The sequence below is a fragment of the Ostrinia furnacalis genome, unplaced genomic scaffold, assembly GCF_004193835.3.
Source record: "Ostrinia furnacalis isolate ACB-3 unplaced genomic scaffold, ASM419383v2 OfSCF1345, whole genome shotgun sequence".
NCBI lineage: Eukaryota > Metazoa > Arthropoda > Insecta > Lepidoptera > Crambidae > Ostrinia > Ostrinia furnacalis.
Genome location: NW_021131584.1, coordinates 643,515 through 659,923, shown reverse-complemented (window position 1 = coordinate 659,923; position 16,409 = coordinate 643,515). Strand labels below are relative to the sequence as shown.

General features: G+C 39.3%; 1 protein-coding gene across 1 annotated transcript in view; it reads left to right on the top strand.

Annotated features, from left to right (window-relative positions):
• The window catches only part of SCRB4 (scavenger receptor class B member 4), a 42,275-nt gene extending 26,419 nt beyond the window's left edge, over window positions 1–15,856 (top strand). The window contains exons 3-10 of the mRNA XM_028303974.1: window positions 1,387–1,525; window positions 7,019–7,176; window positions 8,304–8,519; window positions 9,578–9,709; window positions 10,574–10,745; window positions 11,346–11,548; window positions 12,466–12,539; window positions 13,753–15,856. Of these exons, the coding sequence (XP_028159775.1) occupies window positions 1,387–1,525; window positions 7,019–7,176; window positions 8,304–8,519; window positions 9,578–9,709; window positions 10,574–10,745; window positions 11,346–11,548; window positions 12,466–12,539; window positions 13,753–14,008 (1,350 nt within the window). The 3' untranslated portion in view covers window positions 14,009–15,856. The remainder of the gene's footprint in view (window positions 1–1,386; window positions 1,526–7,018; window positions 7,177–8,303; window positions 8,520–9,577; window positions 9,710–10,573; window positions 10,746–11,345; window positions 11,549–12,465; window positions 12,540–13,752) is intronic.
• Window positions 15,857–16,409: the final 553 nt, after the last annotated feature.

Genomic DNA, 16,409 nt, shown 5'->3' with positions numbered 1-16,409 from the left:
TAGATTAATTCATATGATCTTGGCCCGAACTTGAGCTTTTGTCAGCGATGGTCGTAACGACCACGAATCAATATGACTCAATTGCATCCAATTCACCTTGCCAATTGAATCGGGATAAGCTCCTAATCAGTGGACATCTGGGCAGTTACGACAGTTATGACTGAAACATGATCGCAATGACTGCCAATTGATGACTGATGATTACCTTGTGCCTTATAGTATGCCGTCAAAGACTTGCGTCATAATAAAAAGTCATCTGATTCGAATTAATTAATAGGCATTGCAATCTCGTTACAGACGCACATGTGCTTATCTTAAGTACCTACCTAGTTAAGAAAAAACTTGATACTTAGTGAACTTAGATTAGTCCGAAATTCGATATGATTACTAAGTTGGAGTTGAATGTATTTGCCAACACTAAATCACAATAAAATTCTAAAATATTTTTGAAAAAAAGTCCCATTGACTTTCCATAACGAAATAATTTGCTCTATTAGGTACTTCATTTATCATTTTGGAAGTGTATTCTTGCCCAAAACCTGACGATTCTTATCCAGCAGTCCGTCGGTCCAATGTCTCCTTTGTGCAGGTGTCGACAGTAAATTATTTCATTTGCACTTGCACAGAAATAAGCCTATTAAAGAATTGAGGTCAACTCTTGTCATTTATGCGTAGGGAGTTCTCAACCTTTGTATGGTTTAAAGAGGAACTCACATGCAGAATCACTTTTCCGGTCTTGCACAAGTTTCTACTGTACATTTCAAAGAATCTGCTTCCAAGAGATTCGTTTTGGTCTACTCCCACTCTCCCGTGGATGGCCTAAGAGGTGACTATGGGAGAAATATAGGGAACATTAGGCTTCCCCAACTCGCCTTGTCAGCATGGGTGTATGCCAAATTATCCCGTTTACCTCTAGTAAAGTAGAGGGTCACACACAGATTGTACACTATAGTAGAGGAGGCTCATAGTCCAGCAGTGGACTATAAAGGGCTGTTGATGATGATGATGAAAGTAGTGGGTCGTCCTCCTCAGATGAGTATATTATTATACTATTACCAAACTGTGGAATGGACTGTCGTCTGCGGTGTTTCCGGACGGATACGACCTGCAAGCTTTCAAGAGGAGAGCGTATCTTCACCTGTAACGTCCCTGGGTCTGCGGGTGTCTATGGGCGACGGTAATCACTTACCATCAGGTGATCCGTCTGCTCGTTTGCCTCCTGTCACATAAAAAAAAACTATTGCCGATTTTCAGGAAGCTGTGATTTGCCCTCAACCTTTTTGAAGTCCGCTCCTGGTCCTCCTGCAGTGGAGTCTGAATGACCTGATTATGACTGACGATAACGTTTCTAATCACAGTGTTTCTAAGTGGTCCCTCTTGTTCCAGCAATTAGCCCTCAGCCCGGGCTCCCGCTCGTACCGCGACTGGGTGGCGCCCTCCATGCCGCTGTACTTCGAGGTCTACCTCTACAACTGGACCAACGCGGAGAACTTCCCGCTGGAGAAGCCCAACCTGGTGCAACTTGGTGAGTCAATATTGAGACAGGCCTGTTCATCTCCACGAGTTTACATCGAAAACAAAACACGCACGATGGCTCACCTACAGGATACTATTCGACAAGGCCTCACATACGAGCGAACATTGTCTCACGCACGCGTATTCTTGTGTATGATGGAAGAAAATAAAGAAAATGGTGTACTAAATACTGTGCAGTATTTAAATGCCTAAATAATAATAAAAACACAGAATGTACTTTTTTAAGTTGCCTCAAGACACTGAGAGGTAAATAAGTAGTTAATATTACTCATGATAATTCATGCTAAATCCATTGAGTTATAATGTACTACGTACTAATATTACTTCAATGGCTAAATCATGTATTTCCTCCGCCATTTTCCGCAGTTTGGCACCTCACGTCACATCATTTTACCGAAGTCAGCCCTATAGCTTCGGCGCAGTGCCGATCACTGACGTTTGTCAACAAAATGGTGCTTGACTCTTGAGACAGGCTAAATTACACCATATTGTTAATGACATTGAGCATACATTTTTTTAAATACCTTCGCGAAGAAAAACTTCTGTACGTAGTACTTATTATTATTCTGTGATTGAGAGATCAAACTAGAAATTAGTGTTTAGGCCACTCGCCCACGGCGACTTTTTGTAGCGATGCAGTAGCAATTCTGTCGCGCGTTCGCATCGATACAGTCGCAATGCGTTCGCTAGCTGTGTGCCCTCGCCCACATAAACGCGCTACTGTCGCGATGCAAACGCGATTCAGTAACGCTCCCTCCGTTCTCTCCCCGATGTCGTCCGGTCGCGCGTTTGCATCGATACAGTCGCGCTGCTGTAGCGCGTTAGTAGCGCGTTGGCATCACTTCTGTAGTGCGTTGCAAATGCGACTAACGCGCGTTAGTAGCATCACTACAAAAAGTCGCCGTGGGCGAGTGCCCTTAGACACCGAAAATACCTTGCTAAAGGCAACGTGGCTACTAAGCATGCAAACACCAGACCTCCCAAACTCGGCTCGGTTTGCTTCTGGTAAATTAGAGGCTTGTGCTCCTGCAATGACTTGGTGACGATGAAGACGAGGCGTGTATTCGTCTTAAAATCATTCCGCCTAAGTAGTACCTACTCACAATCACACACAGTCAGGCAGCACATTAAATGACTGCCTATACTTTTTTATTTGCAAAAAAATAATCTATTACCTAACTGTGCATAAGTTGCCAGTACCATTGTCTGTAGTTACCTTAATACCGAAACAGATGAAGTTTATTGATTTTATTAAACACATATCGAAAATGGTTTCGATCGAGTAGTCCATCGATATAATAGCCTTACCACAAAAAAGTTTAACGCGCATTGAACACTAGTTTAAAATGTCATTTCCACTAAATATAAATTTATGTTAGTGTCAAATGCGCGATAACTTTTTGTGGTGGGGGGGCAATATATTTTTTTAACCGGGAAATTAGAAGGCACCGCAGTTTCACTATAAAATACATCTAAATAATTCCTTACTGTGCCATGAACTTTGGATGATAATATGACATTGATTGGCAATAACCGAAATTGCTATTGAAGTTGATCGGTCGCTATTGGATTGGTTGGCATAAATTAGTTTTCGTGTGCTCATCAATTGCTGGAACGTACGCGTGGATCCCGTTTTACCCCCTTAGGCCCAGAACAGACGGTGAAACGCAACTGCAACTGCTAGTTACTTTTGAGTTGCATCTAAGTTTCTGCCAAAGCGTCCGTTGAGAGACCACACATGACGCGACCAGTTTGAAAGTTTCAGTTTCATTCATCAGAATCATCAGAAAGTTGCAGTTTCGTTGCAGTTACGTTTCACTGTCTGTTCTGGGCCTTAGGTAAGGAGTTTCGTAAAATCCTTTCTTAGCTGATAACTTACGTCATAACATCTATGTACCTGCATGCCAAACAGCCCGATCCGTTCAGTCACGGTAATAATTTATCATACAGTATTGTAACTTCATATTAACAGACGAAACGAGAACTTTCTTTCGAAATTCAAATCTCGGTATGCGCTCGGTATGCAAAAGTCGGGGGTGTCGCGAATGTGCCGAATGGACGTCGGTGGCCAAATGTTGAAAATGACAACACTGATTGAATTTGACTGACCGTCATTTACGGTCAAAAACTAGTCAAATTGTCATTTTCAGTCAGTTTGATTTGAAATGAAAATTATATTGTATTAAACCAGCTTTTGCCCACGACTTCGCCCGCCCGAAATTAACGTACCTAACAGATCATTATGATTATTAAAGTTTCAAAATTATTTAAGTAGTTTTTACTAAATTAAATCTACTAATCACAAAACAACACACATTTGTAACCTATTCCATTCACAAAGTATTTTGTTTGTCTAACTAAATAAAAAATACAGTCACAAAACTGTACATATAGAAATTCTAAGTAGGCAGATGTAATTAAACTGGGTACTGTAGGTGGGCAGCCCTATCGCATGTTGTCATACTGTGACGTACCGCGCGACTGTTGACATTTATTTCAAAAATATGGCCGAGTTGGAATACTGTATAGATAGTATTACCGTGGTTCAGTGGTTTGGGCTGTGCGTTATTAAATCACTATGTCAGTCAGTCAGACAGTAAGTCATTCACCTTTAAGTTATATAGGTATATATTTAGATAGTAATAATATTTGAATATAGTTTCTTTTCTTAGTCTAAATCTTATAACTAATATTTCCTAAATATCGCTTTTACTTTGTTTAAATAAAGAAAGAAAAAGTATTTATTTGGTACTAAATGATAGAGTTTATTTTGGTTAACCGATGTTAAATATGAACTAAATAAGTGCTGCCAACTCTACCGTAATTCTCAATAAACTCAGTCTCTAGATTTCCTGTAGGTTTTGTAATAGCCTCCCAACTATTAAAAAACCGTCAAAAAATCCTCTAGCAAAATTCCCATTTCCCTAAAAACACCAAAAAGCAAAAAGTTTAAGAAAAGGAATTGGTCTGAATATCAAATTCAAATGTAATATTAAGTAGACCCTTCGCAGGGCACTAATTTATTTAATGAGAAGATCTTAAGTAAACAAACTCCTATTCCATGTTTTAAGGGCCTTAAAACTTATTATTTGGGAGCAATGAAGTTTTTATAAATTGCTCATTGGACCATTTTTTTTTATAAAAAATATCTAACCTATGTTATCAAACATACTATACAATCTCTATCTAGGCTCTATCGACCGAATTTATCACCCGTGGGGGCATTATTGCTTTATTTCGACATAATAATTATGTATTATGTCTATTTCGATTTTCGGGCAGAGCTTTTCGAAAGTAATGCCCGTTCAAAAATCCCAACTAATATTATAAATGCGAAAGTAACTCTGTCTGTCTGTCTGTCTGTCTGTCTGTTACGCTTTCCCGCTTAAACCTCGCAACCGATTTTGATGAAATTTGGCATAGAGATAGTTTGAGTCCCGGGAAAGAACATAGGATAGTTTTTATCCCGGTTTTTGAAACAGGGACGCGCGCGATAAAGTTTTTCTGTGACAGACAAAATTCCACGCGGGCGAAGCCGCGGGCGGAAAGCTAGTTTCTAATATTTCGCCATCTTATGCCTTCTTTTTTTCTTTTTCTTTTTCAGCCAAATGACGTCCACTGCTGGACAAAGTCCTCCCTCAAGGTTTTCCACAATGAACGGTCCTGCGCTGCCCGCATCCAGGCTCTTCCCGCGACCTTTACCAGATCGTCGGTCCACCTAGTAGGAGGCCTGCCCACGCCACGTCTTCCAGCCCGTGGTCGCCACTCGAGAACTTTCCTGCCCCAACGGCCATCGTCTCTACGAGCTATGTGCCCCGCCCACTGCCACTTGATTTTAGCAAATCTGCGAGCTATGTCGGTTACTTTGGTTCTCCTGCGGATCTCCTCATTTCTGATTCGATCACACAGGGAAACTCCGAGCATAGCCCGCTCCATCGCCCTTTGGGTGACCTTGAGCCTTCTTATGAGGCCCATAGTAAGCGACCACGTCTCAGATCCGTTTACCATCACTGGCAACACGCATTGGTAAAATACTTTCGACTTAAGACACTACACACTTATGCCTTATATTACAGAAATACAGCCATAAGAACAATGCTAATTACTAATCGTCATAATAAACCCTCAATGCTTTAGTAGATTGGGAAAAAATGATATCGCGATTTACCTAAGCACAGTGCCCCCTACCGGCCGGGGGAAGTATTCAAAGCTAAAGGCATGAGGGTGGTGAAAGCGCTGGGGCGGGTTGCGTTTATTGAAAAGGTTCCAACTTATGATAACTACGCTTAGGATTACGTCATAAAGTTAATATTCCTTCCGAAGGAAGATTAATTTTATGGATTACTAGCTGACCCGGCGAACTTTGTTCCGCCTTAATGGCAATAAATAACGGGATAAAAATTATCCTATGTCCTTCTCCTGGCTCTAAACTACCTCCCTGACAATTTTCAGCTAAATCGGTTCAGCCGTTCTTGAGTTATAAGCGAAGTAACTAACACGACTTTCTTTTATATAATAGATATATATATATATATATATATGACTAGCGGCCGCCCGCGACTTCGTACGCGTGGATCCCGTTTTACCCCCTTAGGGGTGGAATTTCGTAAAATCCTTTCTTAGAGGATGCCTACGTCATAACATCTACCTACCTGCATGCCAAATTTCAGCCCGATCCGTTCAGAATAAACCAATAATTCCTCTATGTAGATTACCTGATACATATTTGCTCTTTTGGGCCTTTAATTATTATTGGAATTTTAAAAAAGTACAACATCAAGTTAAACACGATGTAATAGGATATTGCAATAAAAATGTAGATATAGTTTAAGTAATGTGCTGTGGACTGGTACTGGGGTGGTAAGTAGTTAAAGTGTGTCAAATACCCAATTTTCCAACCTGTCTGGCCAGTGTGGGGAGTTTAGACAAAATCCTTCATTTTTCTCTGCTAAAATACAGAGGGTTGCGCTCCTGCAGTGCAGTCAGTGCAGTCTAACCCCCTTACTAATAAAAAGTTACCCAGTTGTTGAACACTGTTTTAAAATGACATTTCCATACTAAACGTCACTTTAAAACACTGTTCAACGAGCGTGTAAGTTTTATTAGTAAGGGGGTAAATGTCGTGATGATGGAATACCTAATTAATTAGAAAGACACGGGTCTCACTCTCGGCTTGACGTTTCGGCTGCTATGCTGCAGCCGTGGTCACAAGCAGACTGGCAAGTGAGTATTGCCGTCAAGTACGAATACGGATACTGTGAGTGTTGTGTGTCGTGGTAACATCACTAGTGGTGTAACAAATGACAATATGAAGGTAGTTGAAAATTTTCAAGCCCGCCCGAACGGACGACGCCGCGAGCCGCCAGTCTGCTTGTGACCACGGCTGCAGCATAGCAGCCGAAACGTCAAGCCGTGAGGACATAATGTAACTCATCGAAATGGAACGTAAAAGTTTAAAATCTTTACCTATTTAATATTCTAGGTCCATACCGGTTCCGGGAGTACCGGCGGCACGTGAACATCACGTGGCACCCCCACAACGGCTCGGTGTCGTACCGCAACCTGAAGAGCTGGCACTTCGACCCCACCAGCAACGGGACCCTGCAGGACAACATCACCACCTTGAATGTCATCGCCGCTGTAAGTGTAGCGATGTATTGGCTCATATTCTGGTTGTACTACATTTTGCGTTTTCTTAGCCTAGGCGCAGTCCACCGACTTTTAGTTGGCCGATAGTTGGGTCGGGCTGTTAATCAGTATGGACATTTGGTATCGGGCAATTCTTCGTTGGTGCTTCTAAGTAAACTCAATCATTTATTGTTTATTTTATCTGTCATTATTTTAATATGTATGAATTAATTAAATTTTATTCCGTAATTCGCAAGTGAAAAACATTAGCTATGTATGTTGGTGATGTAGATTATAGGATAGATCCTATTATAGAATATAGAATGAAAGGGATCGCATTTGGCCTGTTTTTTTAAATGTTACGAAGCCATTGCTAATATCCTTAAGCAGACTAACTTAAATGAATAGCATCCGATTTATACTATCATTGCAATGTGAGCTGTAGCATTTTGGTGTTAAGGTAAATTACTTTATTGTCACTCGAATCCTTTGCCGTTCTGTCCTGAGAGGTCCTGACAATGAGTGCACTATAACGAAGCTCGTTAAAACTTTATAATACCGGGATTCAACGGGATTACGTAAAATATAACGATGTCATGTCCAGTCCATTCAGAAGGACTTTCTGTACATCAATCGCTTGTGTAACCTGTTTGTGACACCTGACACCCCGATAACTTGTTATGTAACAGGGCACAGGAGTTGACCTTTTCAATCGGAAAGTCCGATGCAAAAGATTTTTATAACTATCGGTATATTTATAGATTTTTCCTTTTTATATCTTCCAACTACAATATGTTCATTGATTTCCTATCTATCAATTGCAGTATATTTTATAACACGCTAATTGATGAGATAAGAGCAGATTAAAAATTGTCGTTTATTTTTATGACTTACTTGCCCTTCAATTAAGTTAAGAACATGCTTATTTATTTTTGAGATAGTGTGGCGTAGGTTAGTTATACGGATCAGAGATCGATCATGTAGAGCCAAGCTTCTAACTCTACTCACTAATTTAAAAAACTCTACACCTTGGTCGTAATATGTGACTTGGACAAAATTCGCGTCGACATTATCTACCTTGATGATGCTAAAATTTACGTAGCAGCGAATGAAACAATCAATTATTTTTCTGTTTTCAGTCAGCGGTCTATCGGTCCCGATTCTGGGGCTTCTTCCAGCAGAAAGGTCTCTCCATGGGCCTCGCTATGTTCGGCCAACACATCTCCGTGTCCAAACTAGCCAGGGAATTACTCTTCGAGGGTTACGAAGACTCTCTCCTGGAGCTGGCGAAGAGTCTGCCACCCAGCACTACTGGTGGTGCACCCCCTATCGACAGATTTGGGTGGTTTTACGAGGTAAGATGGGCATAGATAGAAACAGTTATTCTAGGCAACTCTTTTGTGGCCCATAGTATACCAAGAGACAGGCTGAACCAGGCAGAGCCAGCCTTTCATAGATGGCTACGAAATGCTAAAAAAATCTAATTTCGAAGCTTGTCTGTATGAAGCCAGTCCCACTTTGTAGCCAGCTACGAAATTCGGCAACGAAATGGCCCTAAGGCATTCCGCCTGCCAAAATTCCAAAACACGAACAACCAATGCCCGTTACCAAGTCCTTTAACCAACTTTTAGTCGAGGTCAAGATAATGCAGTTGATAGCAAAGAACATTATGAGTACTTAGTCCATTAAATGTAACAAGCCAAAGAGTAGTAGAGAGTGGCAGTATTATCTGTCGAACATGAATTGATGAAAAGTGGAGTAAACGGACAAAACAAATGAATGACTAAGTTTTCTCGATTGATAGTATTGCTACTTGAACGTGTGTCTCTAAATAAACAAGTGGTACTTTTCAACCGACTTCAAAAAAAGGAGGAGGTTCTCAATTCGACCCGTATGTTTTTTTTCTATGTTTGTTACGCGATAACTCCGCCAATTATGAACCGATTTGAACAAATCTTTTTTAGGCGAATAGGTAATACCTCAAGGGTGGTCCCATTTAAATTTAATAATAAAAAAAACAACCCCCAAGGGTGGAAAATTGGAGATGAACTTTTTTATACGCAATATCTCCGCCGATTATAAACCAATTTGAACGATTGTTTTTTTGTTGAATAGGTATTATTAAAAGGGTGGTTTCATGCGAATTTGAAGAAAATATTTCACCCCCAAGGGTGGAAAATTGGGGATGAACTTTTTTATACGCAATATCTCCGCCGATTATGAACCAATTTGAACGATTATTTTTTTGTTGAATTGGTATTATTTGTGTTCACGCATTTGTAGTCGGTTTTTTTTTAAAGTTATGTGTTATCACTACAACATTTTTACACAGCAATCAACACGTGTATATTCTCAAGTACATTTCGTAGTCTACTTAACACTATTATAATATTATGCCTTTCTTTATTCGCAGAGGAACAACTCCCTGGATAATGACGGCTACTTGGAGGTGACTACAGGACAAGTCCGAGGCACGCTGCCGGGACAAATCATCAGGTGGAATCACGAAGACCACCTCCCGTTCTATGAGGGCGAGTGCGCCAAGGTAAAAATAATTTAGTTCTGACGTCTTCGAAATAGAAGGCGATGTTCAGTTTTACATCGTGGTATCATGCTTTTGGCTAGTTAACTTTTAACAATATTACAAAACTTGTAAAGCTTTTTGCGGGTCGTTACATTCCCTCTAATATGGTCGAGTGAAGCGATGGCTGGTTCACTCGTCATGTCTGTGAACAGGCGCTGCTTTCGGGGACTGGTCAATCCAAGTTATTCAAATTTATGTATGCGAGTCATTTCTACTAGTATCTTAATATGTAAGTCTAGATATTAGCACGTCACTACCTTGTTTAATATACTACGCAATCTTGTATACCCATTCTTATAAGATACACCATACAAGAATGCATGGTAAATTCAGTGAACTGCTCCTGAATCGAATGTACCTACTACTACTATTTATATTTATTTATATTAACCGGCAGACAGTGGTGACTGAGTTTGTTGCGGCGCTTCTTCTCAGCACTTGCCAAATGTTGGTCTCGAAGCGCTGGTAGGGTAAAAAGATTATGAGACATGTAGAGGCTCCTTAAGAGCAAAATGACGATTTGTAAGAACTATTTATTAGTCTAAACAAATAAAGAAATTTTGACTTTGACTTTGCAAATTGGGCAAGATGCACAAAAAAGGGGACACCACACCAGCAGCCTAAAGTGAGCGAGGAGCACTAATGCAATGATCACTTTTAAACTGCTGTCTTCTCGGGTCCCAATGGTTTTTGTGCCCCCTCTATACTGCCTTAGTCTGTGGCAGTCTTGGTTCACTTTACAGAGCATCTATCTATCTTGTAATTGTCATTCTTTACGATGGTAAATGCAACCAGTCACTAATGGAAACATCTCCAACTTTGCAGCTGTCAGGCAGCGCTGGCGAGTTCATGTCCCGGAGTTTAGACGAGGACTCGCAGCTGGAGATGTTCATCCCGGAGCTGTGCCGGACCGTGGCCATGGACTACGAGGGGAGCGGGGAGCACGCCGGCCTTATGTACCATAAGTACGGCATCTCGCGCTCCAGCTTCGATAACTGTGAGGTTCTTACTCAACGCCTTATTGTACGCTCCTGCAGTCTTTCCTGAACACTATAATCCAGGCCTTTTCAAGGCGAGAGTGAATAGGCATTTACAGGACAGATATGTATAATCCGGAACTGCATCTCACTTAACACCAGGTGCGATTGCGGTCAAATACTTGCCTTGTCATGCACAACAAAATGTAGCATACTGTACTGCACGGTCACCATGGTCTTCGTGGCCACAAGTATGGCATTCTCAAATTTTCTTCAAATTGATTTCGTTGAGAGTTCTGGGATAATAGTAAATTTACCCTGTTTGCAATCACTACTTGAGTTTTTGTCCCTCACACTAGGTTCTTTGAACTCCTCTCCTCCAATGCCTCTGGTATATTAAAGAAGATCGACTTCCTGCAGTGGGACTCCAATGACCAGATGAATTTAAAAGAGCCAGAGCTTCTTGGATTGAGAAATCCAACCTTTTCCCCAATGTCTGATCATCTATAACGTTTTGTTCTGCAAAATGATCCAGAACTGCGCCCTTTTAAGCTAATGAGCCTGTATCGGGGAGCAACGCTCTTCCATTAGTCATATTAAATAAACGAATCTTTCCCCAGCATCTATGTCGTCCAACAACGCGTGCTTCTGCAACGGCGCGTGCGCATGGGGCGGCGTGATGAACGTGTCTGCGTGCCGCTTCGGCTCGCCGTCCTTCTTGTCGCTACCACACTTTCTGCACGGGGACCCTGAGCTCAGAGACATGGTCACAGGCATGGAGCCAGACCCTGAGAAGCACTCGTTCTATTTTGCTGTGGAGCCGGTAAGTGAGATAGATACTCAACATTACCGAATGCACCCTTTTTTATCCGGCTGCGCCAGAAGGAGGGTTATGTTTTTTCATCGGGAAATGCATGAAATTGCAAAGCCACTTGCCCAGGGGAACCAGTGGGTTATGTGAAGTTCTCCTTGCCAGATGGGCAGGGCCTACTCACTAAAACCTGACGGTGTCCTCCAAAGTCTTTGGGACGGAACTGCGAGTTATTGTCCGAGCTAAAGGCCTAGACATTCTTTCGCGGCTTCGCACCAACCGAATGCACCCTAAGGGACGATACCCATTCAACGGCGCGCGATTAGGGTTGCCAGGTCCAAAAACACAAAAGCCGGACTATGTGCTTCATTTGGCCGGACATTCTACCCTAAAAGCCGGACATGCGACGGGGGAGGGGGGGGGGGAGTGCAATTAGTGAGTACTATCATCATCGGATGCCTAACGTCCTGATGCGTGCGTGCCTTATTCTGTGGCCCGACTTTCGCCTGGCGCGGCAACCAAATAAAAAGCCTAACAACATCCGGACAGGCCGGACATAGGTTATTTTGGCCGGACACGCAATCAAAAAGCCTAACTATGTCCGGCTTTATCCGGACGCCTGGCAACCCTACGCGCGATGCGCGCTGCCTAAGACTACTTTAATTCGTAGAACAAGATGTTGTTGCATAATGATGTCAGCTATCTAGTTGCTGATGTTTTACAAATAATCTTGTAGTCTGATGTGTTTTCAACCTATTACCACAAAAAACGAGTTCCCAACGATTTATTTATTTACATGAACAAGCCAAAGGACAGTATCAATGACCTAATCTGCTTTAGCATAACCGCATATTCGTGGTCAAACAGTTTTGTAAGACAAGGTAATTGAAATAATTACTTTAATTTAATAATTTTACTGTTCCTTCCAGAGATTGGGAGTCCCTCTGGATGTCGCAGCGCGGTTTCAACTTAACATTTATTTGGAGCCAAATCCTAATGTTGCGTGAGTATCTCTTCTACATTAATCAAGTATAATAAGCACTAATAATAATTTAAACGTGATGTTGACCCTCTAATAATATAATTTATAGCCCGTCTTCCTAGTTAGTTCCTCAAGGCCGTCTTTTCGTAGGTATGTGTAATGAGAACGTTAGTTATTTTTCGAATATTCGGTTACCTACCTATTTTTTATGTGTGTTGATACTATTGGTGTGACTAAATCATCCATGTGTCAGTAGAACCTACCCAACTTCGTAATTACAGTGTTCTTACATTCTCTGATCAGGAAGTAGGTTAATTGAATTCAACCAGTTTGACCGGTGGTAGGTACCTTCTTTATCACATTAACTAACATTTATCTAATAGCAAGTTTCTTCGAGCAGCTTTTTTTGTGTAAACATTGGCCTGCGTAAGAGTTTTATGTTCTGAACACTTTTTATTTCTTACCAAAGGACAATAAAATTCTCCATATTATAAAATTTTGTCCCTTAAAAGGTTTTTTGGTGACAAGTGGCAACACGTTAACTATAATACTTAGGGCTGATTTTTCAATCGTCGGATAACTTTTAACTGAAGAATAGGTTTGGCACATTGACAGATTCAGTCTTTTACTGTTACCAAATGTATCCAAATTGGTTCATTTGTTTAAACATAAAAACAAACAGCTAAGTTTTTTTTCTCGTGGATAATATTAGTAGACATAGACGATTAAGTAGGTGCCATCAAATTATTCAACGACTTGCTTAGAGGAACCGACGTGGAACCTGTTTAGCCGCACTACTTAGTTGGGTCCGTTACATACTTTCTGTGAGAGTTGAATTTTATTTGTTTTTGTGTGGACAAGCTAGTGTATGTGGATGTGGACGATAAAATGGTAGATGAAAGCTCATCTCATAGATTAATCCATTCAATTATCATTAATCTGTAGATTACCAAAGCTGCTGGAAGGCATTACCTAAGTATTTGCTGCCTATACAGCTGCGTTTTGTTACACTAGGTTTTCCCACATAGCAAGATGATGTACTAAATTCAGTTTTAGTTTGTACCATAGACAATATCGATGGCTCCTACGTATACTGGCGTAAGTGAAAAAAATAGATATTACAGGAGAGCCATTTAAGTAGCCAGTATAGTGCACTATGTTGGCATAAGTTTTAAATTATAAAACTAATTCTCTAGTTTTATTAATACAACAAAATCTTTATTTCTTGCCGCAGTCTCTACGAGAACGTTCCACGCATGCTGTTCCCAGTCTTCTGGGTGCAGCAACGAGTGCTAATCGACGAAACCGTGGCAGTTGAGCTAGCCATGGTCCGCAGCATCCTCGACTGGGGAGCCACCGTGTGCGCGGGCGCAGCTCTCGCGTTCGCGACCGTGGCTGCCCTAGCCACGTGCTTCCCGAAGAAGAAGCACAAGGTGGACTTAGCAGCCGAGAAGCTGAAGGAAGACGAACTCAAACTGAACCCCATGTGAGGGTAGTGATGTGCGTGCACTTTTAGGGGCCAATATCGCGAGACAGACAGTGGGAATGTTGCCATAATTTGAATATTGCGTTGTCTTAAGATTAAGACGTTTCAAAACACATTTTTACTTGGTCAGTTTAAATTATGACTTTTGGATTGCGTGACTTCGTTGCAGTCACTATATTGAAATTGTTCATTCTACTGAAATACTCACACGCAGGGATGAATTTATTGTATTATGTCTGAAATAGATGAAATGATTAGGATGCCTACTGCGGTAAGCCCATCACAATAATATTTTTATATCAAAAATGTATAGGTATAGTTACAAAGAAACTTAATTTTATACTGATGATGATGTGGTAGAAGGATACACGAGTGAATGTTGATGGAAAAAAGTTCGAGATTCGAAACATTTTAGGTTAAGTTAGTTGTTCTGTACTTGGCCGTAAGGCCGTAAGGTTTACACCTTCCAGTAACTTGACTAACATATTTTTGTATCGATTAAACTTGAACAAATTCATAATAATAATAACTATATTTGTGTTTATCCCTAGGAATTGAACCAAAGACTAGGGTCAAGGTCCAAACTACGGAAGCTTTAATAAAGCTAATAATACAGAGTCGAATTTTTGACCCTTACCATCCACCATATTAAGTTATCTTGTGACACTCCTAAATAAATTATGTATTACATTAGTTACGTAAGTAAATAAATGATCCAAAGTGAGAGATGACAGTGTTTAAAGGACTTTGTTCATTATGGGTGGTTCTAATTTTAATGTGCCATAATACGAGTTAAGTATAAGTTAACGAATTAATTTAATTTTTAAGTTCTACTAAATCACACTCTCTATTTTAGTTTTTTATTTACATACTACATAATTAACATATTTTACATTTTGTAATATTTTGTTTATCACACCATTAATCTTTTTAATCTGTATATTTTATGTTTATTTTTATCAAATTATTGCACAAAGTTATATGTTTTGTCTCTGCCACCATATTTTTTTTTGCTAAATACTTACGTCGTCTGTACGATTATTTATTTCGTTTTGTATTTCACATTTAAAAGAATAACCATATTGCCATTTCTTCTTTTTTAGAACAACATACACATTCCTCTATTGTGATAAGATTATATTATTATAATAAGCATAGTATAAAAACCGGCAAGTATGAGTTTTACTTGAGTAAATATTTTTTATTGCTTTTTAGAACCCTGTGAAGATTTTATGTGGTAAATACATTCAAATCTTTGTAAGATCAATAAAATATTACCAATTATATTTTTCTCTGTATTATTTATATGAAATTACATCATTATGCTCGTTTATATTTTTATATGTAGGTAAATAATAAGTAGGTATGTACGTAGTGACTATAGGATATTCTGTGATATTTCAACTCCATCATGAAAATAATGATAAGGTATTATTTAATTTAAATATTTACATTATAAAGTATTTTACCTATGAAATTGCCGTTCCGTATGGACAGTTACACTTAATTTTCAGTAATAACATTTATGAAATTAATAAAAATAGGTTCATCATTCTTCATGATGATGTAACAAAACATTCATTTAATTACCCATTGAAAAAAGTTAGCTAAATATCACGGAAATTAAGAATCTGTACCTGGAAAACTGTTGCAGATTATATGTTGAAGAAGAAATAAAAGAAATTAAAAAAATGGTAATACTTACCAATTAAGTTACAGGAATTTATGTAGTTACTCATGAATGATAATAAGTAGGTATGAAAATTATGGCAATTTCATAAGAAAGAAAAAATAAAGTAGTTGTGATGACACTACGCAATCTAAGTTATAACATCTCAAAATAAACTTACATTTACAAAATAACCAGATTTTAAGGCTTCAGAATACCAATTTGCGGACGAACTGACAACAACTTTATAAGAATTCGTTATAAGATTTTAATGGTAAAAAAAAAATCACCAACAGTTAGATAAAGAAGACAGAAGTTGTTTATTTTTATACATATTATTAAAATTAAATGGTTACTTTTATATTTTTGTAAGTTTACTATAAAATGAGTTATGTAAGTTGTTTTGAAATTATGAAATGAGCGTTTTTTTTATTAAAATAGTTATTAAGACAACAATAATTTTGAGTTCCTCACACTAGAGAACACGATATTATGACATCACAACTTGTTATTAATTACTTAGGTACCTATACCTATTTTAAGTATTAGAACAATAAATGTAACAAACAATGAATTAAATATTTTATAAAAATTGCAGTATTTTATTTAAACATTTATTTTACCGACTGACAAATTATGACGTTCTTCTTCGTCACAATCAATACAATCACAAGCAGATAATTTGAAGTAATTCAAACCGTAGGTAAATATTGCAATATTTATGCCAATATTGTCT